Source organism: Ostrea edulis, chromosome 1, assembly GCF_947568905.1.
Source record: "Ostrea edulis chromosome 1, xbOstEdul1.1, whole genome shotgun sequence".
Classification (NCBI taxonomy): domain Eukaryota; kingdom Metazoa; phylum Mollusca; class Bivalvia; order Ostreida; family Ostreidae; genus Ostrea; species Ostrea edulis.
This window is the reverse complement of record NC_079164.1, coordinates 86,372,327-86,397,785: the sequence shown is the minus strand read 5'-3', so window position 1 is coordinate 86,397,785 and position 25,459 is coordinate 86,372,327. Positions and strand designations below refer to the sequence as shown.

The 25,459-nt window shown below is 34.2% G+C and overlaps 1 protein-coding gene across 1 annotated transcript in view; it reads right to left on the bottom strand.

The window, feature by feature from the left end:
- Nucleotides 1-28: 28 nt before the first annotated feature.
- LOC125676883 (atrial natriuretic peptide receptor 1-like) overlaps nucleotides 29-25,459 on the bottom strand; it is a 42,094-nt gene continuing 16,663 nt past the window's right edge. The window contains exons 8-20 of the mRNA XM_048914763.2: nucleotides 21,343-21,439; nucleotides 19,979-20,140; nucleotides 18,569-18,673; nucleotides 18,318-18,389; nucleotides 18,046-18,211; nucleotides 17,026-17,178; nucleotides 10,842-11,013; nucleotides 9,431-9,571; nucleotides 9,004-9,196; nucleotides 7,906-8,095; nucleotides 7,343-7,426; nucleotides 7,119-7,210; nucleotides 29-4,969 (exon numbers count right to left, since the gene is read on the bottom strand). Of these exons, the coding sequence (XP_048770720.2) occupies nucleotides 4,790-4,969; nucleotides 7,119-7,210; nucleotides 7,343-7,426; nucleotides 7,906-8,095; nucleotides 9,004-9,196; nucleotides 9,431-9,571; nucleotides 10,842-11,013; nucleotides 17,026-17,178; nucleotides 18,046-18,211; nucleotides 18,318-18,389; nucleotides 18,569-18,673; nucleotides 19,979-20,140; nucleotides 21,343-21,439 (1,807 nt within the window). The 3' untranslated portion in view covers nucleotides 29-4,789. The remainder of the gene's footprint in view (nucleotides 4,970-7,118; nucleotides 7,211-7,342; nucleotides 7,427-7,905; nucleotides 8,096-9,003; nucleotides 9,197-9,430; nucleotides 9,572-10,841; nucleotides 11,014-17,025; nucleotides 17,179-18,045; nucleotides 18,212-18,317; nucleotides 18,390-18,568; nucleotides 18,674-19,978; nucleotides 20,141-21,342; nucleotides 21,440-25,459) is intronic.

The window sequence follows — 25,459 nt, the reverse complement described above, 5'->3', positions numbered from 1 at the left end:
GCTTAACATTAGTCATACCAAAACATAGTTTGAACGAAATATTAACATTTATTAGAAATGACAAGAACAGGAAACAATATGAACTGTGGGAAAAGTACAATATGGATATTAGACAACCGACACATGATATACAATACATAAATACAATAAGAAACCCTGCTCAGGCGCGATATAGATGCATGGGCGGTCGGGGGTCCGGACTCCACCCCCTGAAATCGGTACAAATGCATATACATATTTGCCTTATTGTGCACCTCCAGTTGTAAAATACTAAGTGTTAGTCCCTAATATATCTTGGATCCCCTAGAACAATTACATGATAGAACCTCGTCTACCACGGGAAAAATTACTGGATCCGCGCATGCTGGCTCAAACCATGGAAAAACAATTAACCTAAGCTACATACAAAAAAACATGAACACCAGTAGCGTCCGAAAAATTGAAAACAAAAAGATACATGTAAAGGAGTTTGAATAGTTTTTAAATATCAGGAATACAATTTCTTCATCCAGAGAGAATAATGAAGAAATGACAGAATTTTTAGACTGCTTTCAGTAACTACTTAAAGTTGAATGTGTTAAGTATGGACGCCTCTGTATCAAAGCTTTTCGTATAATACATACATAATGATTTTGTTTTAGATCAGTGTAAATATGATTCAATTGAGAAGTAGATTTCATTTTTGAAAAAAACCCAACAACATGAGGATATGAACTGCTACGCTTCACGCAGGCAGACTTCATTAAAAGTATACCGGCGTGATTCGCTGCAGTTCATACCCTCGAGTATTTTCCACAAGATTTGTCGGAATACAACACAGCTCGCCGGGAAGCGTGATTCTACTTACCCCGTCTCCTCTGAATTAAAAGATTAGAGTTTATTTTTTAAAATAGGTCAAGGTCACTGAGTCCATAGTTTTGGTACCATATGAAAGATCTGATTATGAAGCATCTGTGTTTGAAATATCAAAGACCTATCCCCCTTGGTTCAAAGTTGTTATATTTTACACATTTGATATCCCTTCAAATATGGGTTATTTTAATTTTTAAGAAAGTTGACCTATAGTGCCAATCTCTACCCAGAGTTGTCGTTCCTTGCTCTCACTTACACCTCTGTTAACGTCTCAAAATAAGCAATGTTATTCCACAAGTAAATCCACTTTTTTTTTTACGGCTAATAAAACGAAGAACTATTTTATAAAATATCGGGAAAGTGTAGGACAAGCAACTATTTGTCGATTTTCCCCCATTACTATATATTCTTCATGTACCTATGTACAGATGTATAGGCCTGGTGCAATAGAACTACCCAATATCCACGTTTCAACCCAAATCAATGCTTCTTGTGTCACAAAAAGACTTGACGTCTGCTTAATATTTATTTACGTATATTTTTGTAACTGAAGTCAAACCCATACTTTATTTGAGCATACGTGCCATTTTACAAAAATCTTGTAAAACCCTTGAGACGTTGACAGAGGTGCGAGTGGAAGGAACGATAACTCTAGGTAGAGATTGCTATAGTGCGAAACCATCCCCTGCTACCTAATTTTCGATGTACTTATTCTGTTAACTCGTACTATTTATTTTCGTATTGAAAGAGGCAATTTAACTTTTATATGGACTCATAGTTTATAGTCTTTATTTTCTCTTTGTTATACGCTTTATTTTATTCATATTTTTTTCAATATCCATACGTAATTTTTCTTAATAAGGTAGCTCATTACACTAAAATTTTATTTAATGGACTCAAGAATCTTTTATTTGTAAACAAAACACCTTTTTATCATTCCGGGAAAAGTCACAAAATATTCATATAAAATAATTGATAGCTTGTATCACTTTCAATGGTGAAATCACACTTCATAAGAGGTGTTTTAACGAGCCATCAAATAAAATTTCAGTGTAATGAGCTACCTTAAACAATAGGCATTAAAAATTGAAAGAGCTATCTTTATAGATAAATACTTTATACATATGACAATTTTCATTTCTTTAGGAGATGAAAACTACTTAATGAAATACTAGATCACATCAAAATTACCTAAAATACTCATTTAAAATAGAACTAAAATATTCCTGCATTTGAGATACCATATAAGATGTACTGTATATGTTTAGCTCAATTTCTAATACATCTTAATGTTGCCAAAGTAAACCCTTACTTTTGTAAAGATCAGAATCACATTGGTTCTGTGAGTAACAGACCCTTGTTTTATGATTTATTTACATGCAAACGTATGCAAATTACAGTAGTTGTTGTGTTTACCTGTCAAATTTGAAATAAAAGTCTATTATCTGACGAAATGTGCTTAACTTTCAAACCTTTTTGTGAAATAATACGATCGAGGTCTCTCAAATTTTGAGTACATGTAAATTTCATCACCACTGACTTGTAAATATAGTGTTCTTGTTTTTATCCTTCGTGGAGAACTTTGCCTTTTATACGTACAAATTACGACCACGTGAGAGTCATGTGATAAAATAATACATTACATGGCGATTAATTCGTTAATTTCTAAAAATAAAAATAAAAAAAGTTTGTAAAACATAATAATATTTGCCCGCCCCCTCCTATGTCCAGAGTAGAGCAACTCTTAGCATTTGACCATGTAACCTGATTATCAATAGGGGTCATCTACTCTTTAGGATATACCAGTGTACCAAGTTTGTTGTCAAACAAGCAAATGATTCTTAGAATATGGGAGACAATATATTACTATGTCAATTTGACCCTTGGCGTTTGACCATGTTACTTCAAAATCAATAGGGGTCATAGGATGTACCAGTGTACCAAGTTTGATGTCTGTCAAACAAAAGGTTCTCAAGCAATTGAGAGGACGGTATCTTCCTGTGTCCAGATTGACCCTTGATCATGTGACCTTAAAATCAAAAGGGGCCATCAACTCCTTAGGATGCACCACTGTTCAAGTTTGATGTCTGCCAAGCACCTTGACCATGTGACCACAAAATGAATTATTAATCTACTCTCTGGGATGTACCAGTGTACCAAGTTTGATGTCTATCAAACAAAGGGTTATCAAGATATTGAGCGGACAACATGTGGCCGACCGACTGACAGACAGGTGCAAAACAATATACCCCTCTTCTTTGAAGTGGGGGGGGGACATAAATATCAAAAGTACGTCTTCTAAAACTATTCTCGGGTTTTTGCTCAATTTTCTAGTCGGACTAAAGCATGCCATTTGAATTGCTTTTGGTCTTTTTTATCACAACAAATACTAGTATTCTTTCAAAATTGATGAAAATGCACTGAAATTAAGGTAGCAATTCTTGAAACCTGACAACAATCAAATAATTAAAGTTCCCACATTCTTGCAAGTTTGATTGAAGTAGACCATTTGATTTTTTATTACAACACATACATGTACTAGTATTCTTTTAAATTTATAAGTTGATTTTAACAAGAACAACACTCACACTGCAAAATACGCTCGTCAAATAAATTTAGTAATACTGTCTTAATAGAAAACAAGTTAACATCCAAATACATGTAAATTGAACCATTCTTTAGTCAAAGATGTCTTTGATAGTGTTTCTAACATCAAAAAGTATATATAAAATTTTAGTTTTACGGTGGATTTGTTCAATATCAAATTGATGAAAATGTCACTCTGGTATAAAAGTATAAACTTAAAAGATAAAATTATCAATTTTCAAAATATATTTGTAATCAACCTCACGGGGAGCATGTTCAACACTTCATTGGTTTGATGATCCTAGTTTTATTAGTTCTGTTTTTCCTTCACAATTACCCATGAAAGTATGACCTATGACCTTGAGAAGTAAGATACATCCTTCTTTCTTTCACCATGGATGACTTGTGTACAATTTGTTTTATTATTCTAGCAATATTAGTACACACAAAGTGGGAAGAGACAATAAACCAACATACAAAAATAAAACTTGCCTATGAAGTTGGAATATGTCTATTAAATTCTGATTACCTTAGCTTTCTTGGTATTGGTACGTTTTCTATCTTGTTTTGTGTCTACAAAATTCCCAACATGTAGGTTTGCCTTGTCCTTTAACTTAGAGAAAATAGGCTTCTTCCTCTAATCATTGGGGACATGTGTACCAAGTTTGATGATCCTAGCTTTCTAACTGTTGCAAATTTGCTTTGACCTTTGACATTGAAAAAATAGTCTTCTTTTTCTAATCATTGGGGATATGTGTACCAAGTTTAATTATCCTAGCCTTCTAACTGTGCACGTTTGCCTTGAACTTTGCCCTATGACCTTGCAAAACAATAGGCTACTGTCTCTAATCATTGGGAACATGAATATTGCTTTTATCTGTCCCACAAGGTGCTGACAGATGGAGAGATGGACAGAAGCATTAAAGATCTACACCATACCAAAATTCAACAGATGGAGAGATGGACAGAAGATTAAGGATCTACACCATACCAAACTTCGACGGACGTATAAATTGCATTGCATGTCATTATGTTATCAGTCGAGTGGGCAATTCTTTGGTACTAACAAACAAGAAATTCATAAATTGACATCAATAGCCATCTATATAATCAACAAAACTTTTGGGCAATCCATGTGTTTAAATATCAACAGATGTACCGAACTTATGTCTGCACAAACAAACCACCAATCCAATTTTCAAAAGTCCATATCCCCTTTACGAAATATGAATTTAAATGTATTGAAACTGAATTTTCATTGCAGACTCCATTTTGCTTTCATGTTGAATTTTGATCAGTTATACATTAGGCGACGTGCCCAGAGTCAGCATCTGCCGATTTGTGACCAGAGTCAACAATCCGGCCATTCTTTGGTTGAGAGTCCATCCGTTTTGTCCACTACATCGTGCGCTGACCTCAGCTGATTTGGAAAACTCAGCTGGCGGTGATTTTTTGAGTTTGACGGCGAGGGTGGTAGAAAGATTATGTCCGTTTTGTTGATCAACCAATAGGTATACATTTTCCCTTTTCCCTGAAATAATGATAATTATTAAATTATCACCATAATTTCCCTGAAATAGTAAAAGGTACTAGTATTATCTTCGTTTTTGTGACGTTCTGTAAGCACAAATCTAGAGGTTTGCTTATTATTTTGTAAATTTGTGGCTAAAAAATGGGGAGGGGTAACGCCCCCTCCAAATCCGCTATTGTTATGTACATGCCAGATTAAAAATGATCAACAACAATATATACATGTACATGCCGACCTATACAATATACATTGTATTCATCAGTTCCATATTAGTTCTTTTTTCTTTGGTATCGGGTTAGAATAAAGTAAAATAAAAAAGATAAATCCAGTACTCAAACTTTGTGTTCTCATGTGAATGTTGAAGACGCTGGGTAGTAGTGAAAATGTTGACCTTTCTATGATTCATTGTTCACAATACTGGAGATGAAGTTGTTCCTAACACAGCAATAGAACTCGAAAATGAGGATACGAATGTTATTTTAGGAGTGTTATTTTTGATGCGAAGATAAAGACGTCTTCGTTTTGCAGATGATCGTTGACATGTTTTGAATATCAAAATTAGAGAAAATGCTAACTGCGATACAATAGAAACTCCAAGATCAGGCATGGCACCGGCAATATGTGTAGCCCTGTCAAATTCTCTTTTCCTATAGGTTTCTTTATCATTCATTTATTGTATGGGTACCTGATAAAGTGGTGCTCTGTTTGACACCAACGCCAAGAGAAACACAAGGTTGGAATTGAATGGTCATTTATTATTAAATAAATGACGAATCAAGTAAAAACATCAACTACTATGTAAAATAGATACATGTAACTAACGATATATACAAAAAACATATAAGAAAAAGTATCAAGGAATCTAAAACTTAGAATATTATGCAAAAGTTACATAAGTCCAAAATAAACAAAAAACATACGGTGTCAAAGATGGGGCAACAACCGCCACAGATCAACACCGAAAACTGCCAGGGTTTAAAGGTTTGATCCGCCCCATCCACCGCTAATAAAACTATTTTATTGAGCATAAACTGTGGACGTAAGACCAATTCACGCAGAACATTACGCAAACAACTTAAATTGGGATCAGTTTTGGACAATACTTATATAATGCTTGTTAATACTAATTTAACGTTAGGTATAATTGGCTGTGTGTAACAGTATTAGGTAGTCTGATATTTCCTTTGTTTATTTACCGAGTCCATTAACATTTTGAAGACTCTTCAATTTTTCGATAACACGGATATTGAGTTTGAGAAAAATAAAACTTGTTATTTGACTGTCTTCTGTTTGATTTGGTTTTGCTATCAATAGTCTAAATGTCGAACACTTCTCAATAAAAGAAAGTAATGCCGGTCGACAGTGGATGCTTACTCCTCCCAAGCACCTGATCCTATCTCTCCTAAGCACCTGATCCCATCTCTGGTGTGTCCAGGGATCCGTGTTTGCCCAACTATCTACTTTGTATTGCTTATAGGAGTTATGAGATTAATCACTGTTCGTTATCTTCACCTTTCATTCTAAAGGTAAAAATTGTGACGTCACCTTTTTACGATTATTATACTCCTATTTACTGGCTATGAGGACAATAAACCTGCTAATGTCTGAAGTCAGTAAATAGGTGTTTTATTATACCAAAGTAGACTTTACTTGTGTCAGACATACATACCAAAGTAAAGTTTACCCGTCTCAATTGTCGTTTGGTAAACTAATTAGAGTTATCGGACTTTAACGTCACAGATTTGATAACACTTGGAGATATTCCGAAAAATGAAATAACGTGGGGAAAATATAGCATCCGGTAAATAGTTTCGAGACCATTTCCCTAGGGCAGATAGTTCAGAATCTATTTCACTGCTAGCTTTATCCAGAAGAAATAGCAAATTTATTCACCTAACAACCTTCTGAGGTATAATAATTAGTAATATTCATTTCTTGTCAAACGACGCATTTTCGTTGATATAAACGCAATGTTTAGATATCACCTTTTTGTCACATACTTTTACAGTGGTATAAATTGCCATTGTAAAATATGGGACACAAAAGAGATGAAAGATTTTAAAAAGGGGTACGATTGTTGCTTAGATAATGTGCATGTTTCAAATGAATCTGAAGAGGTCTAATAATGACAATACGTAGTAGCTTATACCTTGATTGGAATATATCCTCGATCTACAATCTCGTACCCTCCGAGACTTAGCAATGCACTCCGAGTCATCTGTGTGATATGAATTTTTCCACCTGTTCAAACAATCGTTTCATTATTCTAAAACTTACCACAAAGCATATACTTTTTTTATTAGCTGAAGTAGTCTAAGATACACACTAATATAGAACGGAGGTACTCCCATTGTGTTTAGGCACCCTTCTCACCTTCTCCATTAGATTCCATCCGGGAGGCTGTGTTCACAGTGTCGCCGAACAAACAGTATCTTGGCATCGTCTGTCCTACAACGCCTTAAAAATAACGACTTCTGATAGAGACAGGATCTTAAAACGCTACCATTCTCCCTATAGTCATCTGATTAGTGTCAAAGGTCAATCGTAACTACTAGGCTATTTCCGTAACCGCAAATGAATCTTCTTACCGGTTACGGAAAAGGACGAGCGCGTGATCCGATTGGTAAAAGGTATGTAATTATACCGTACTTTTTTTTGGTATAATACATTGTTTTCATACAATTTTAACAAAACTGATGGGGAAAAAAAGAGAAAAATAGATAAACATTTTTTCTGAGTTCATCGTATAGTGGTCTGTGAACATGTTTCATCAGCATATTTTTTAATAGCTGTTCATATAAATGTTTTAACGTCATGTGTTTAATGAAACCATTCGTTGATGCAAATTTAGATAAGGTCAAATGATTACTACAGCAGTAGGAAGAAACAGTATGTAAAAGTGCTTATTTAGAGATTGAGGGGAGATAATTCCACACCTGCGCACACTGGACCAGTGTGTAGTCCGATGCGAACCATAACTTCCTGCTCTGGTATTGCCTTTAACTTAAATTGTTGGAGCTGTTTCAGTATGGCCAGAGACATGCTACCTATCTGACCACTGTGGGCGTTTCCGTTTCTCTCTGGCAGACCGCTGACTACCATATATGCATCACCAATTGTCTCCACCTAACAGGGGGAAAATGAAGTACTATCTGAATTCCTTTTCATTTGTTGCTTCTTCTTATTCTTGACATCTATTGTGTTAGTAACAAAAGGGCCATATATATGTATAGATAGATAGATAGATAGAGATATATATATATATATATATATATATATATATATATATATATATAAAAGCACAAAAACCCAACCACACCTTACTTTCTTAAAGTGTCGGATCTGAGAAGATACAAGGCCAGTAAAGAAATTTATAAAAACACCGAAAAGGCCACGACACTGTTGGTTATTTAAAATTCAAATTTTCGACGCAATCCGCCTCTTTATCAAGAAACATATATTACATCGACAAATAACACGAAAAAACGACAAGTATCAATAATCTACAATTTGAGTTTTAAATAACCAACAGTGTCGTGGCCTTTTCAGTGCTTTACATATATATATATATATATAATGAAGAAAAATTATAACGCTGAAAATAATTCAACCGGTTTCATTTTCAATCTTCAAGAGTTATGACAATATTGTTACACATGTTTTTGACTGCGGATAACTCCGTTTACGTGATCAGGATATAGGGCTCACGGCGGGTGTGACCGGTCAACAGGGGGTGCTTAGTCCTCCTAGACACCTGATCCCACCTCTGGTGTGTCCAGGGGTCCGTGTTTGTCCAACTAACTGTCTATTTGTATTGCTTATGGGAGTTATGAGATTGATCACTGTTCGTTATCTTCACCTTGCATGTTACCAATTCAATTATGACGTCAAAAGCGCCAAATTACATTTACGCATTAATTAATAAAGATGGGAGGGAATAATTCTCTGTTTTATTGCGAAATAAACACAAACTTACGATTTAGTGTAATGGAGAAATGACAGTGGAATGCAAAAGTATTAATCTTCCAAATTACCTTGTATACATCAAAAGTGGAGATGATATCGTCAAATAATGTGTAAATCTCGTTGAGGAATTGCACGACATCTATTGGTGTGATTTTAGATGCGATGGTGGTAAATCCCACGATGTCCGAGAAGAAAATTGTAACTGCTTCGAACGCTTCTGGGTCAACTGACTCTCCTCTCTTTAATTTGTCGGCCACAAACCTAATTATAAACATACTGCATGTGCACATAGTTCAAGCAATCCAAATCAAAACTTAACATAGATTAATACAACACAGAATAGGAAAGATGTATGACATCTGATCAAATAGGCATCTTTTGCATCGTAAGCTTAAAAGATCAACAACCAATTGCGACTCCGAATAAATTGAGATAAATAACTCTTTTAGAAGTTTAGTGAGTTGGAGGGTTGGCCCATGTAATACTATCTCTTACTTGGGTAGCATTCGATTCAGGAGAAGATCCGTCTTGTCTTTTTCCTCGTTCAGTGCGACCGTTCTCTCTTCCACGAGGTCCTCCAGGTTATTGGCGTACTTCTCCAACATGTTGACCATATTGTCTATTATACCCACGCTCCTAAAAATCAAGGAATGTTTTAGTTCAACAGTCGTTACTAGATATTTTGTATTTGTTTACTCATTGCATAACACTAGTACATGTACAGGAAGCCGCTTCGCAACCGGTAGACCACTTCCATTCTCGGACTCGGTGCCGCGTCAATTATAAAATAAATATTTAATTTTTCTTCTCCGAGCACATGCCAGTAGATGGGAGAGTCACGGACGTTTTTGGATATGGCCTTAAAAACGAACTCCTGTGTCACGATAGGCGTTGTCACGATGAATGATGTTTATGCATGTGATTCGTTTCACTCAACGAACACAAACCATTTAGCATTACATTTACAAAGAATATGAAACAAAGCGCTCGGATATTACGTACATATATCAATTGTCTACTATTCCAATCTACAGCATTCTCAATGCACCTTCCTAAATGCAAAGCCAAACTTACTGCCATCTGATCAGAACACGACAAACTAAACAAAAGGTCCTTGGCCACACGAGTCACCTTGGTCCTGTTGTTGTTCAGCAACTGATTTTTAAAGATTTATTGCAGTTTTTATTCCCACGAAATAAAAAATGATCTCATATTGTGGTTCCAACCTAGCCTCATAGGGTAACGAATTAATCATGATACAAGATCATAAAGTAAAAAGATCATGGTATAAAATACATGTAAGATCTTTCCATAAGGGATCTACAAACATGAAGTCCCTACCATAAACAATTCAGAAGATATTGCCCAAGTTAATTTTTCTTTAAAATCAGTCAAAATCCAAGATCAAGGTTACAAAGTCAAATAAGTTTTGTGCAAAGAGCATGGTTTTGTCACAAGGAATGTATACACGTATATCATTTACCATTCAAAAGTTACGAGCAGGTAAGATTTTAGATTAAAGTTTTAAATTTTGGGCCAAACTCCAAGGTAAAGGTGAAATATCATGGTATCAAATGAATTTTACTTGGCATAAGGAGTCTATATGCAAAATATGAAAGCCCTACCTTAAATAGTTTAATAGATATTGCCTAGGTTAGATTTTCTTAAAAGTAGGTCAAACTCAAAGATCAAGGCCACAAGGTCAAAAACATTGGCACCAAGCCTGTTATATTGTCAAACAATAAAACTGTCAAATATCAGTTTATCATAAGAAATTTATATGATAGAAAATATGTATATGTATTTCGATGAATATGTTTATAATATGTATTGTGATGAATAGACATTTTCCTCGGCTTGTTCATTCATTTTCTTTGGTTGGTCTCAGTGTTTGTTATAGACTTACGCTTCCGTGTTGTTTTCCCGAATAAAACTAAGAATACTCGTAAAATCCGGTCTCTGTTGCCAGTCATCATCCCAGCACATCTTCATCAGCTTCACCATCTGAGACTTGATGACGTCGGATTTGTTGATGTCCGGTTTATAGGACACGCCGTTGTTTATCCCCAAAATTATATCTATAAATATAATGGACCTTAATCAGCCACATTGCACACTCTGGAACGGCTAAATGACGGAGTTTTAAAGTCTGTTCCTTTATCTTCAGATAGAGATAGAAAACAAAGTATCCTATCGACTTCCTGTTTTCCGTAAATGATATACGTATGACTGAACTACTACATGTATGTTATCTATATGATTATGATGAACTACTACATGTATGTTATCTATAAGATTATGACTGAACTACTACATGTATGTTATCTATAAGATTATGACTGAACTACTACATGTATGTTATCTATAAGATTATGACTGAACTACTACATGTATGTTATCTATAAGATTATGACTGAACTACTACATGTATGTTATCTATAAGATTATGATGAACTACTTCATGTATGTTATCTATAAGATTATGATGAACTACTTCATGTATGTTATCTATAAGATTATGACTGAACTACTACATGTATGTTATTTATAAGATTATGACTGAACTACTACATGTATGTTATCTATAAGATTATGACTGAACTACTACATGTATGTTATCTATAAGATTATGACTGAACTACTACATGTTTGTTATCTATAAGATTATGATGAACTACTACATGTATGTTATCTATAAGATTATGATCAACTACTACATGTATGCTATCTATAAGATTATGATGAACTACTACATGTATGTTATCTATAAGATTATGATGAACTACTACATGTATGCTATCTATAAGATTATGACTGAACTACTACATGTATGTTATCTATAAGATTATGACTGAACTACTACATGTATGTTATCTATAAGATTATGACTGAACTACTACATGTATGTTATTTATAAGATTATGACTGAACTACTACATGTATGTTATCTATATGATTATGATGAACTACTACATGTATGTTATTTATAAGATACTGAACTACTACATGTTTGTTATCTATAAGATTATGATGAACTACTACATGTATGTTATCTATAAGATTATGATGAACTACTACATGTATGTTATCTATAAGATTATGACTGAACTACTACATGTATGTTATCTATAAGATTATGATGAACTACTACATGTATGTTACCTATAAGATTATGACTGAACTACTACATGTATGTTATCTATAAGATTATGACTGAACTACTACATGTATGTTATCTATAAGATTATGACTGAACTACTACATGTTTGTTATCTATAAGATTATGATGAACTACTACATGTATGTTATCTATAAGATTATGACTGAACTACTACATGTTTGTTATCTATAAGATTATGATGAACTACTACATGTATGTTATCTATAAGATTATGATGAACTACTACATGTATGTTATCTATAAGATTATGACTGAACTACTACATGTATGTTATCTATAAGATTATGACTGAACTACTACATGTTTGTTATCTATAAGATTATGACTGAACTACTACATGTTTGTTATCTATAAGATTATGATGAACTACTACATGTATGTTATCTATAAGATTATGATGAACTACTACATGTATGTTATCTATAAGATTATGACTGAACTACTACATGTATGTTATCTATAAGATTATGATGAACTACTACATGTATGTTACCTATAAGATTATGATGAACTACTACATGTATGTTATCTATATGATATACGTATGACTGAACTACTACATGTATGTTATCTATAAGATTATGACTGAACTACTACATGTATGTTATCTATAAGATTATGACTGAACTACTACATGTATGTTATCTATATGATATACGTATGACTGAACTACTACATGTATGTTATCTATATGATATACGTATGACTGAACTACTACATGTATGTTATCTATATGATTATGACTGAACTACTACATGTTTGTTATCTATAAGATTATGACTGAACTACTACATGTATGTTATCTATAAGATTATGATGAACTACTACATGTATGTTACCTATAAGATTATGACTGAACTACTACATGTATGTTATCTATAAGATTATGATGAACTACTACATGTATGTTATCTATAAGATTATGATGGAACTACTACATGTATGTTATCTATAAGATTATGACTGAACTACTACATGTATGTTATCTATAAGATTATGACTGAACTACTACATGTATGTTATCTATAAGATTATGATGAACTACTACATGTATGTTATCTATATGATATACGTATGACTGAACTACTACATGTATGTTATCTATAAGATTATGATGAACTACTACATGTATGTTCTCTATAAGATTATGATGAACTACTACATGTATGTTATCTATAAGATTATGATGAACTACTACATGTATGTTATCTATAAGATTATGACTGAACTACTACATGTATGTTATTTATAAGATTATGATGAACTACTACATGTATGTTATCTATAAGATTATGACTGAACTACTACATGTATGTTATCTATAAGATTATGATGAACTACTACATGTATGTTATCTATAAGATTATGATGAACTACTACATGTATGTTATCTATAAGATTATGACTGAACTACTACATGTATGTTATCTATAAGATTATGACTGAACTACTACATGTATGTTATCTATAAGATTATGATGAACTACTACATGTATGTTACCTATAAGATTATGATGAACTACTACATGTATGTTATCTATATGATATACGTATGACTGAACTACTACATGTATGTTATCTATAAGATTATGACTGAACTACTACATGTATGTTATCTATAAGATTATGACTGAACTACTACATGTATGTTATCTATATGATATACGTATGACTGAACTACTACATGTATGTTATCTATATGATATACGTATGACTGAACTACTACATGTATGTTATCTATATGATATACGTATGACTGAACTACTACATGTATGTTATCTATAAGATTATGACTGAACTACTACATGTTTGTTATCTATAAGATTATGACTGAACTACTACATGTATGTTATCTATAAGATTATGACTGAACTACTACATGTATGTTATCTATAAGATTATGATGAACTACTACATGTATGTTACCTATAAGATTATGACTGAACTACTACATGTATGTTATCTATAAGATTATGATGAACTACTACATGTATGTTATCTATAAGATTATGATGGAACTACTACATGTATGTTATCTATAAGATTATGACTGAACTACTACATGTATGTTATCTATAAGATTATGACTGAACTACTACATGTATGTTATCTATAAGATTATGATGAACTACTACATGTATGTTATCTATATGATATACGTATGACTGAACTACTACATGTATGTTATCTATAAGATTATGATGAACTACTACATGTATGTTCTCTATAAGATTATGATGAACTACTACATGTATGTTATCTATAAGATTATGATGAACTACTACATGTATGTTATCTATAAGATTATGATGAACTACTACATGTATGTTATCTATAAGATTATGATGAACTACTACATGTATGTTATCTATAAGATTATGACTGAACTACTACATGTATGTTATTTATAAGATTATGATGAACTACTACATGTATGTTATCTATAAGATTATGACTGAACTACTACATGTATGTTATCTATAAGATTATGATGAACTACTACATGTATGTTATCTATAAGATTATGATGAACTACTACATGTATGTTATCTATATGATATACGTATGACTGAACTACTACATGTATGTTATCTATATGATTATGATGAACTACTACATGTATGTTCTCTATAAGATTATGATGAACTACTACATGTATGTTATCTATAAGATTATGATGAACTACTACATGTATGTTATCTATAAGATTATGACTGAACTACTACATGTATGTTATTTATAAGATTATGATGAACTACTACATGTATGTTATCTATAAGATTATGATGAACTACTACATGTATGTTATCTATAAGATTATGACTGAACTACTACATGTATGTTATTTATAAGATTATGATGAACTACTACATGTATGTTATCTATAAGATTATGACTGAACTACTACATGTATGTTATCTATAAGATTATGACTGAACTACTACATGTATGTTATCTATAAGATTATGACTGAACTACTACATGTATGTTATTTATAAGATTATGATGAACTACTACATGTATGTTATCTATAAGATTATGACTGAACTACTACATGTATGTTATCTATAAGATTATGATGAACTACTACATGTATGTTATCTATAAGATTATGATGAACTACTACATGTATGTTATCTATATGATATACGTATGACTGAACTACTACATGTATGTTATCTATATGATTATGATGAACTACTACATGTATGTTCTCTATAAGATTATGATGAACTACTACATGTATGTTATCTATAAGATTATGATGAACTACTACATGTATGTTATCTATAAGATTATGACTGAACTACTACATGTATGTTATTTATAAGATTATGATGAACTACTACATGTATGTTATCTATAAGATTATGATGAACTACTACATGTATGTTATCTATAAGATTATGACTGAACTACTACATGTATGTTATTTATAAGATTATGATGAACTACTACATGTATGTTATCTATAAGATTATGACTGAACTACTACATGTATGTTATCTATAAGATTATGACTGAACTACTACATGTATGTTATCTATAAGATTATGATGAACTACTACATGTATGTTATCTATAAGATTACGACTGAACTACTACATGTATGTTATTTATAAGATTATGACTGAACTACTACATGTATGTTATCTATAAGATTATGATGAACTACTACATGTATGTTCTCTATAAGATTATGACTGAACTACTACATGTATGTTATCTATAAGATTATGAAAAGAACATCTTTCTAAGTAAGAGAGGAATCAATTCTTAAACTGGTTTTCCCCGTATGTTTATAATATGTATTTTGATGAATAGGCTTTTCCTCGCCTTGTTCACAAAATCAGGACCCCAAACTCTCTCTCTCTCTCTCTCTCTCTCTCTCTCTCTCTCTCATAAGCCATTCCCCTATCAAGCTACATAATGGTTCGAAAATACTACTTACTTATCGCTTTCTTGGTAAATCAAAATTTTATTATGTAATACCCGTTTAATGTTGATCACAGAAACGTGTTGCTCTGACCCCAACAGTAAGACAGACAACATTACGTCTGTGAATTGTCATTTATTGTGATGACAATGTAAAAAGGGGAGATCACCTAGAATGATATACATTGGTACTACTTAAAATTGCGTAATGATTTCCCCTGATATAAAACAAATTCATGTAAAAATAAAAATGACATTGTCAAAAGGGGAGATCACCCAGAAATATATTATACATTGTTGCTAATGAAAGTTGCCTAATGATATCCGCTGAAATAAAACAAAATACTGTAAAATTTAAAAACAGAGAACAAAGTGTAAAAACATGTATACAATACAACCAAAAAGTTGGCATTCAAAAACAAAATGCCCACAAAAAGCAAGCAAAAAACAAAACAAAAAAACAAAAAAAACCAGAACATCAAAATTCGATCTTTGGGTACATTTCTTATATCTCATTTGCGTACAATATTCAAAGCGCACAAAGCACTGTAGTAGTGCGTGTGCACGATAACAGTGAATGATTTCCTTGTGTTAATTTTTGGAATAGGGTTTATATAAACTGACGTTACCTGTCCTATAAATATCTCGGATAATCTTTCATCTTAGGTCTCGTACTTATTTTGGCTTAGCATGACGCTGATCAACCTTTTTTTTAACATAAAACTATTGAATCGGTTTAATATCATACCTGTAGATTCAAGGAAACAATACAAAGGATCAGTAAATTCTTATGTGCAAAGGTTGCACCTTTGATACCAGAAAAATGCGTGTATTCATTCAATGCAATGCGTCATACCAAGATGGGTGATATACCCTTGTCAAGATATCAATTAGTTATCTTAATATCTTTCATTCTAATTTAGTTAATGTTGTCGTTTTCAATGCATTCAGTGTCATTTCAAGTTCCAACTACCTTTCGGTGTCTTTCCTGCGACCGGAAATGGTCCACTTCGGTAGAAAATCTCGTGTAGGATAATACCGTAACCGTAGACGTCACATGCCCGCGTCCCATTTCTGAAGTGAACGTCGTCCGACCTCAGAATTTCCGGAGAAGTCCATAGCAAATCTGTAGATTAATAGGAAATTAACCAGATCAGCCAACATCTAAGTATGACTTTCAAAGATTTCTAACACTAATTACATGTAGCATTCAAATCAGCAACTATTAGAATAATGCATGCGCGTGATCAATCATCATTAAAATGTCTAATATTAGCACAAGATACGTGATATAAGGTACTTTTGATGCAAAGCATCAAATCCGCCATTATTTTAAAAAAAAAAAAAAAAAAAAAACATTCTAAACTATTTCCAAGAAGCACAAAGGAATTATAATATGGCATCTTTTATTTAAAAATGGACACAGAAGAAACAATTTTAGATACTCACTTTATTTTTAAAACCCCAATTTAATTGATCAAATACTATAACCATCTATTTATGAACATTTGAATTATGAATATATGAAATATATCTTTCAAAAAGGTAAATACACTGATATAATTTGGAAGTTTTAAGTGCACTATAATTTTTGTGTATATATATATATATATATATATATCTTGTATTTTTTTTTTATTATTCGTATTTTTATTTCTATTCACGATTCATTAAGACGACTTACCATTTTCTTTTATTATTTATCGTACCTCATATACCACTGATTGGTGGTGTGAGTGAAAAATAATTGAAATTGATCAGTAAACTTGGAAATTCAATACTAGGCAGGGACAACATATGATTAATAGTCCTCAGTGTTGGGAAAATCTAATACTAGCTAGGGACAACATACGGTTAACAGTCCTCTGTATTAGGGAAATCTAATTCTATCTAGAAATCGGGTCAGATTTATAGCCCTCTGTGCCAGAGAAAACTGGCCTACACCAGATTCATATAAAGTTGGTGAGTCATCTATTGTTTTATTAAACGCTACCTTTGAAATCCTCCATTTGCTTGGTATTTGCCAGTTTCTTAATTTTGTAGAAAGTAGACACTCCATAGTCTGTTATTCTCACCGTCCATCTGTTGTCAATGACACAGTTGGAACTCTTGAGTCTCCCATGTGACTTCAGGACTGACGTGTGCAGATATTTCATTCCCTGGATTTACAAAATAGAAATGTTATAATGACCGAACTGTATAAGTATTTATAGACTCTAAATATGAGGAATTAATGTTTAAGAAAATGTGAGTGGTCAACCTCACCATAGCGATGTCCTTCAGAATTGTGACTTTGAAAGCCCATTCCAGTTTAATGTCGTCATTTTCCAACACATCCTTAGGTAGATAAAAATGATAAATAGCCAGAAAAGACTCGATTAATAACAACGCTGTACCTGATACGTATGATTACTACAAAAGCACTTATTTAAAATCAATTTCCGATTACAGCTAATTTCCTTCTTTGTAACGATATTACATGAAGCGATTGAAATCATCTGTGACGTCACACGTACCTGGAGGCTTCCCTTGGTGCCATATAAAAACAGGAAGCAGATATTGGGAGGATCGATACAGGCTCCGATAAATAGATTCACATTGGGATGAATAAAGTCCCGCATCTAAATTCAAACAAGTACATGTACTCTTCATTATTCCTATGACCCCCAAGGATACCCGAAAGTATCGATCATATAAATTACGAAAGCAAATATTGCTTTAAAGCAACACAATCCGGGCATTTATGGTGGTAACCAAATCCGAAATTTTCTTAATGGACATTTAAAAAATCTGATTCTAGAAACCGCGAATCTCCCTCAACAGGTTGTTTCGAATGGAATGAAAATGAATGAATAAGTTTTCTTGTAGTGTAATGAAATACATGTAGTAGGGTAAAGCTGTACCATTTTCAATTAATCTCACCAAAATACATTGTAAAAAAATATGTATTTTCGTGGAAATCAAGCAAAACATAGTTATTCAATGTACATTGTAGATTCAAAATCTTTAAACTGAATTTGGGTTTATTGCTATCAAAGAAATCAGAAATCTAATTGGCGATGGCTAATAAATCAACATTATGATGGGTAAAACCCAAAAGCAGATCGTAATGAAAATAGATAACATTAACCTTTGTAAAATACTTATAGTAACGAGAAACTAAAGCCCCTTTCACACATTCACGGATCGAAATTCTTGCCATCCGGGGTGATCCGACGTAATGCAGGTGTCAACACGGTCTTACATGTATCACGATGCAGACACGGAAAACGCCGGTTTTTCTACGGATAAGCACGGTAGCTATCCGTATGTCCCGGGGAAAATCCCGGTCGGTGCAGGTATTATCACGGAGCGTACGGAAGATCACGGTTTCTGCCGGTCCATCCACGGTTGTTTCACGGAGATATACGGATTATTACGGTCTTTCTTCCATGCGTTTATCGTGTCTGTCCGTGTAGTTACCGGGAACAATCCGTGTACAGACCGTAGACATCCGTGTTCTTCAGCAGAAAAGTTTCGTATACGGATGACCCCGGACTTTACACGGTTACCTCGGTGGCTACACGGACTTCTCGGTTGATACACGGACCTCTCGGTTGATACACGGTGGTACACGGTACCTACACGGATCAATACCGAGGATTTTCTTCCGGGACGATCCGGGGTAAAAATTAAACATGTTTAATTTTTTTAAAATTAAAAATTATGTAAAAATTAAACATGTTTAATTTTTTTCACGGTTTGGCTTGACCAAGCCGGATTGTCCCGAACGCCGCCGATTGCTTACACGGTTTGTTCACAGTGATGGCGGGTTGTCACGGACCATCACGGACTGACAATCCAGGATAATCGGGCGTCCCATCCGTGAATGTGTGAAAGGGGCTAAAGGGACCACAAAACATATATCAGATGTGTATAGTACCTACCGCTTTTAGTTCCACCAGGTCTGTCATAGTTAGCTGGACTGCCGACAGGGGACTGATCTTAATAGCCACCGTCTGACCTTTATACTCCGCCGTTTGTGTATAATTCTGATTGTTAGTAGCAATACTACTGCACTCACGGTCAGTCAGAGATAACGCACTCAGCTAAAACACAAAAACATTCGCAAATAAAGATTTTGTAAAATAAAATGTTTGTGAATAAACTCTTGGACTTTTCTCGAGCTCTTGTATCCCATTATTGAATGACGTCATTAGAAATAACTGGTAGCGAGCGCTCCGGTCACAATGTGAGCTCTAATGGTAACACGTATACAAGGTCAGAATTAGTTTAAAAATATCCAAGTTTGGGCTACATTGTTTACCCTCATTTTCTTTCGTTCGAATCACGTGACTTATGGAAGACGTCGCCGAATCGCATCTGCACAACTCGTACATGTACCCAGAGTTTGAAAGAGATATTGTTAGACACCTCGTACGTTTTGTTGAGGTTGTTGATAACGGCAAAGTTAAATATGACATCACAATGCACTGTTTACATCTACTGCAAACTCCCTGTCGAAGCCGCATTACGTCATCTACGTATAGTTTGGTTGTGAGCAGAAGTTTGACATCTACTGCGTTATATGAATTGTCTAAAGTCGAGTTGCAAGATGTGACAACTGCACGTCCGGATAACTGATTCTATCTGCCTGTGGTGAATAAATCTATACACAAAAGTATACACTGGCTGCGCTCGTCATAAAGAAAGGCAACGTAAACTGTTAAAAGATGTTTAACTGTACAGTGAATTTGTCATGATAAAGTTATAAGATTGATTGATTGATTAGATATTGTTTAACGTCCCACTCGAGAATATTTCACTCATAATGAGACGTCACCACTGCCGGTGAAGGGCTGCAAAATTTAGGCCTATGCTCGTCGCTTATGGCCATTGAGTAGGGAGGGATCTTTATCGTGACACATCAATTATAGAGAGCTACTGTTCTGCGGTTAACCTCAACAAGCACGCCCAATGTCTTTATCAATAAAATTTTATGTGTTAAGTGTTGCATTAGGTGGGTGTGACCGGTCGACAGCGGATGTTTAATCCTCCTAGGCACCTGATCCAGGGGTCCGTGTTTGCCAAACTCTCTATTTTGTATTGCTTATAGGAGTTCTGAGATTGATCACTGTTCGTAAATATCCGCCTTTCATTCAAAGGAAAACCCTAGATGTTTGCAAATGATTAGGTTTCCTTATGATTAAGGAAATAAGAAATTAACGAAGAGAATGATAGAATGAATGAGAATCAGATTCTTGCTACGGTTGCTCCTTCATTCATTACCTGATTGTACAAGTTCATTTACCTGGCTCCCAATGCCACGTTTTGTTATTTTCATGTTAATGTCATGGAAATTAATTTTCCAGGTCATCTTCAGAATCTGCGTGTCATAATTCCTCTTTCTGTAAAGATAAATTGCATAACAGTATCATCCATGTAATGATATATAGTCAGTATTTAAGTAACTGGGTAAAAAAAAAAGTGATCCCCGGAAAGCCTTCAATTCATATTAATATCTGTTTTTACATTTCAGAACACGAGGCCCACAGGCCTTAACAGTCATCTGCGTATCACACCAAAGCACTTCGCATATATATGTACACAAAAAGTGTTGCATGTTGATGATGCAATGAAGGTAACTCTCAGAGGGCGCCGGAGAACAGAATTACTTCAGATTTTGTGTTTCATCATTATACATCATATAGTCATAAGCCACCTTTATGCTAAGCATAGGTCTCCGATGTCTCTATATTACCATGTTGTTGCTTAGGGACGGACAAGAAGATGGAAAGCATATTGACTCCTCTATTCCATCTAAACATTGCAGGAGCTATTACTGTGTATTTAATTCCTTTGCTATATTATAGGGAAGAGAGAAGTATTCAGGAATATTCAATATGTTTTGGCTCTAGATGATTCATACAGTCCTAACCTTTGATCTGAACTCTTGATCTAGTGATTAAAAATTTCAGTTTGCCTCAGCTGCTTCCAACCCAACTACAGTTCTGTCCTAGATGTTCGATTTATTTGCTTAGTGTACATGACTTTAGTGGAAGAAGTTGCATATTTACTATATGAACCATATAGCCCCACCCTAACACCAAGTCCTTGGATCAAGAGGCATGAATGAGAAAGACTTATTCCTCGTTATCACTATCTGCCAAGTTTGATTGTCTGATGTTGAAGAGTCAAGAAGACAATATTTGAATAATGTATTTTCACTACACGAGTCATTATAAAATCCCCGTCCTACTACTGTAATCCCTAAAGAATCATGGATTTTATAATTAACATAAAGACTTCTCTCCTTATTGCTACAAATGTACTCAGTTTAATCGTTTGATGTCTAGTAGTCATGAATGTTTTAAAGGTACTGTACATGCGTACTATTATTATCCTTCAGAATAATACAGTCAATTTCATTGGTCGGGGGCTGGTCACGTGGTGGGAGACAATTCGTGATATCTCCCTCAAGTGCAGGGTGACAACTGTTATCTCCCTTTAGATTCTAATGGTACATGCGAGAAAGCTCTATCAAAAATAATTGAAAACATGCGGGATCATTAATCAATATCTTCAACGTCAACATTAACGGTCACAAATAACAATTGAGAAGAAAAGTATTCCATTCTCATGCAATTTTGCATTTCACTTAATGTTTACAATTTTGTTTTGAAATAGTTACGAAATGTTTACGTTTGGCGTTATGTTTTTGCGTCATTCTACTGTGAAAGTTGTTACGAATTTGTTGACGTTTCAAATATATATATATAAAAAAAAAAGTACAACTTGTAGTCAATTAAGTGTGTGATAGTTTCTTTTAACGTCCAGATTCTTCAGGATAATAAAATTATTATAGGCGCCCTCGGGTAATAACCTTACTAAGACCTGATAATTTGTGATGTCTCCCTGCTAAACAGTCCATAATTATATATTAATAGAGTATTTTTGCTTCCAAACTACATATATGTAACCATATGAGTGAGGAATTCTGAAGAGGGACGTTAGATAAGATAAGATACATATATGTAACATGGTTAATGTATTTATAATGCCGATATATTGTAGTGTAAAAAGGTGGATTGAAATGCCCCCAATCATTAACTAATCAGATTGCAGTAACGCAAACCAATCAGGAGCAATGGTATTAACTAATCAACTTGGAGCAAAGGGTATGAATACGGCAGCGCTACCTTATTTGGTTACTCACTATGTCTGACTACGTATGTAAAATTTCTTCATGAAGCCATTTCCCCGACTATACTGTGGGGATCCGTGGGCGATCGACTCGAAGAAGAGGAGATGGACTCATCCACCACCTTCTGGAGGACCCAACCATCCCCGGATCTTCGAGAAGACCCGTCCCCATTCCCAGGGGAACCGAGAGTCAACCACCATCGTCGCCTCACCACAACAAACCTAGTGTAGCAGGGCCCCTACTGGGCAGTCTGCACTATAAATCTTCACTATCATCATCATTCGGATACTCTGTTCACTTGCTTCTGTGAGAGTGAACGTCAAGCGAGGGGCAGGTCTAGTGACTCTGTCGGAAAGCAACAGAATTGTTCAGCTATCCACTCAGTCCTGTGTCTGTGTGACTAGGCTTTATTGTTGATTGATTGCATCTTCTTTAACGTCCCTCTTCAGAATATTTCACTCATATGGAGACGTCACCAATACCAGTGAAGGGCTTCAAATTTAGGCCTATGCTCGGCGCTTACGATCATTGAGCAGTGAGGGTTCTTTCGCGTGCCACACCTACTCTGACACGGGACATCCGCTTTTAAGGTCATCTCCGAGGACCCGTGACATTCACACCTGATGCCGAGCGTTTGGCGATGAAACTGTCTCTACTTATTTTAACAACTTAGGTCTGTCGCATCCGGGATTCGAACCCCGACCTTCCGCATCCGGGGCGAACGCTCTACCTCTATGCTTTACATGGTGACTTTTGCATAGGGTGACTTTAGAAAAATGTCTTGGTGTCTTTTGCATAGGATAATGTAATTGTGGTGGCTATGTTTCCGTGATTGTGGGCTGTGTGACACTGTCTGAGAACAACAGAATTGTTAAGTTAACCACTCAGCCTGATTTTACCAAAGCAGTTAGGATCTATTTTGTATTTGTGACCTCATACTGGATTTTGTTTATCATAGTTGTTTACTTTTTGAATCATTATCCAGATAGATAACGATATACATATGTTCTGGGTCTTAGTCAGTTACCCGGTTGAGGTTTTTCCATTATATTTATTATTATTGATCCGGTGTCGTCTGCTGAGAGAAATCCTAAGTTTTGTTGTGATTTAACTTGATTCTTAGAAAGGAAACCTAAGCGGACCTAATTAGTAATAAGAATGAGTTGTTTGATGATGTAGTTCGATAAACAATATGATAACAGATGGAACGTACTATATTTAATTTCACCCTAGATGAAGGGAATAGGTCGAAAGTTTGATTTCATTTTTGAATAATATAACTATCGAATATCCTTCTATAATGAAACACTTTCTTCCGCAACGATCCGAGTGCTGACCACGTGACTATCTTATTTGCATACGTGCTAATTTCATAGCAATTCCTGGTTTTTTGCATATCTTTAGTCTTACAAGTACACTTGATCTGGCATACTGATAAATCCTTATTCCTATATCTTCAGTCGATGAACTCGATCTCAAAAGTTACCGACGCCATTGTTTTCTTTCCGAACACGTGTGAAGAATACATATCAACTCTAAACCTGAAAATTTGATTTTGTTGCAAAAATGTGTCATTATGATAGTTTAGTAAATAACTATAACCATAATCATTAATGAAATTAATTCCAAGTTTAAGATTTTATAAAAGTAAAGATTTCAGTTCTATTCAAATAGAAGTCAGTTTTTGCACGGGAAGACAGTGGTGTAATTTTACTTCATTTAGAGCCTCTGAATAGAGTTTCTAACACAAATATCAAAGACAAAAGTTTATAAACCTTTTTTTCTTCATTGAAATAGTTAATCGCAATTTTACAACAACGAAATTTGACACCAAAATGGCAGCTAACATTGCTGGCTGTATTTTGAAATTATATTCATTCATTTAGGTATCTCAAAATCTAGTTTTTTTGTATGCATACTTGACAGAGGGTTTTTTTTTGGGGGGGGGGGTTGTTTCATTTTATTCTTCGAATACCGTAGTACTAGACTCTAACATAAAAATTGGAGCATATGTAGCTTTAAAAGAAATAACACATTTTCACTATATGAGCTACAAGTATAGAACCCCACCCAGGGGTCATGAGTTTCACAATTTTGGAAGAAACTTTGCTCCTTGTCACGACAACATGTATGTACTCAGATTAGTAGTTCCAAATCTAAAAGTCCAAACGAAATAAAACATGTTCACTATATGAACCATAAACCCCTGTCCTAGCAACCAAAC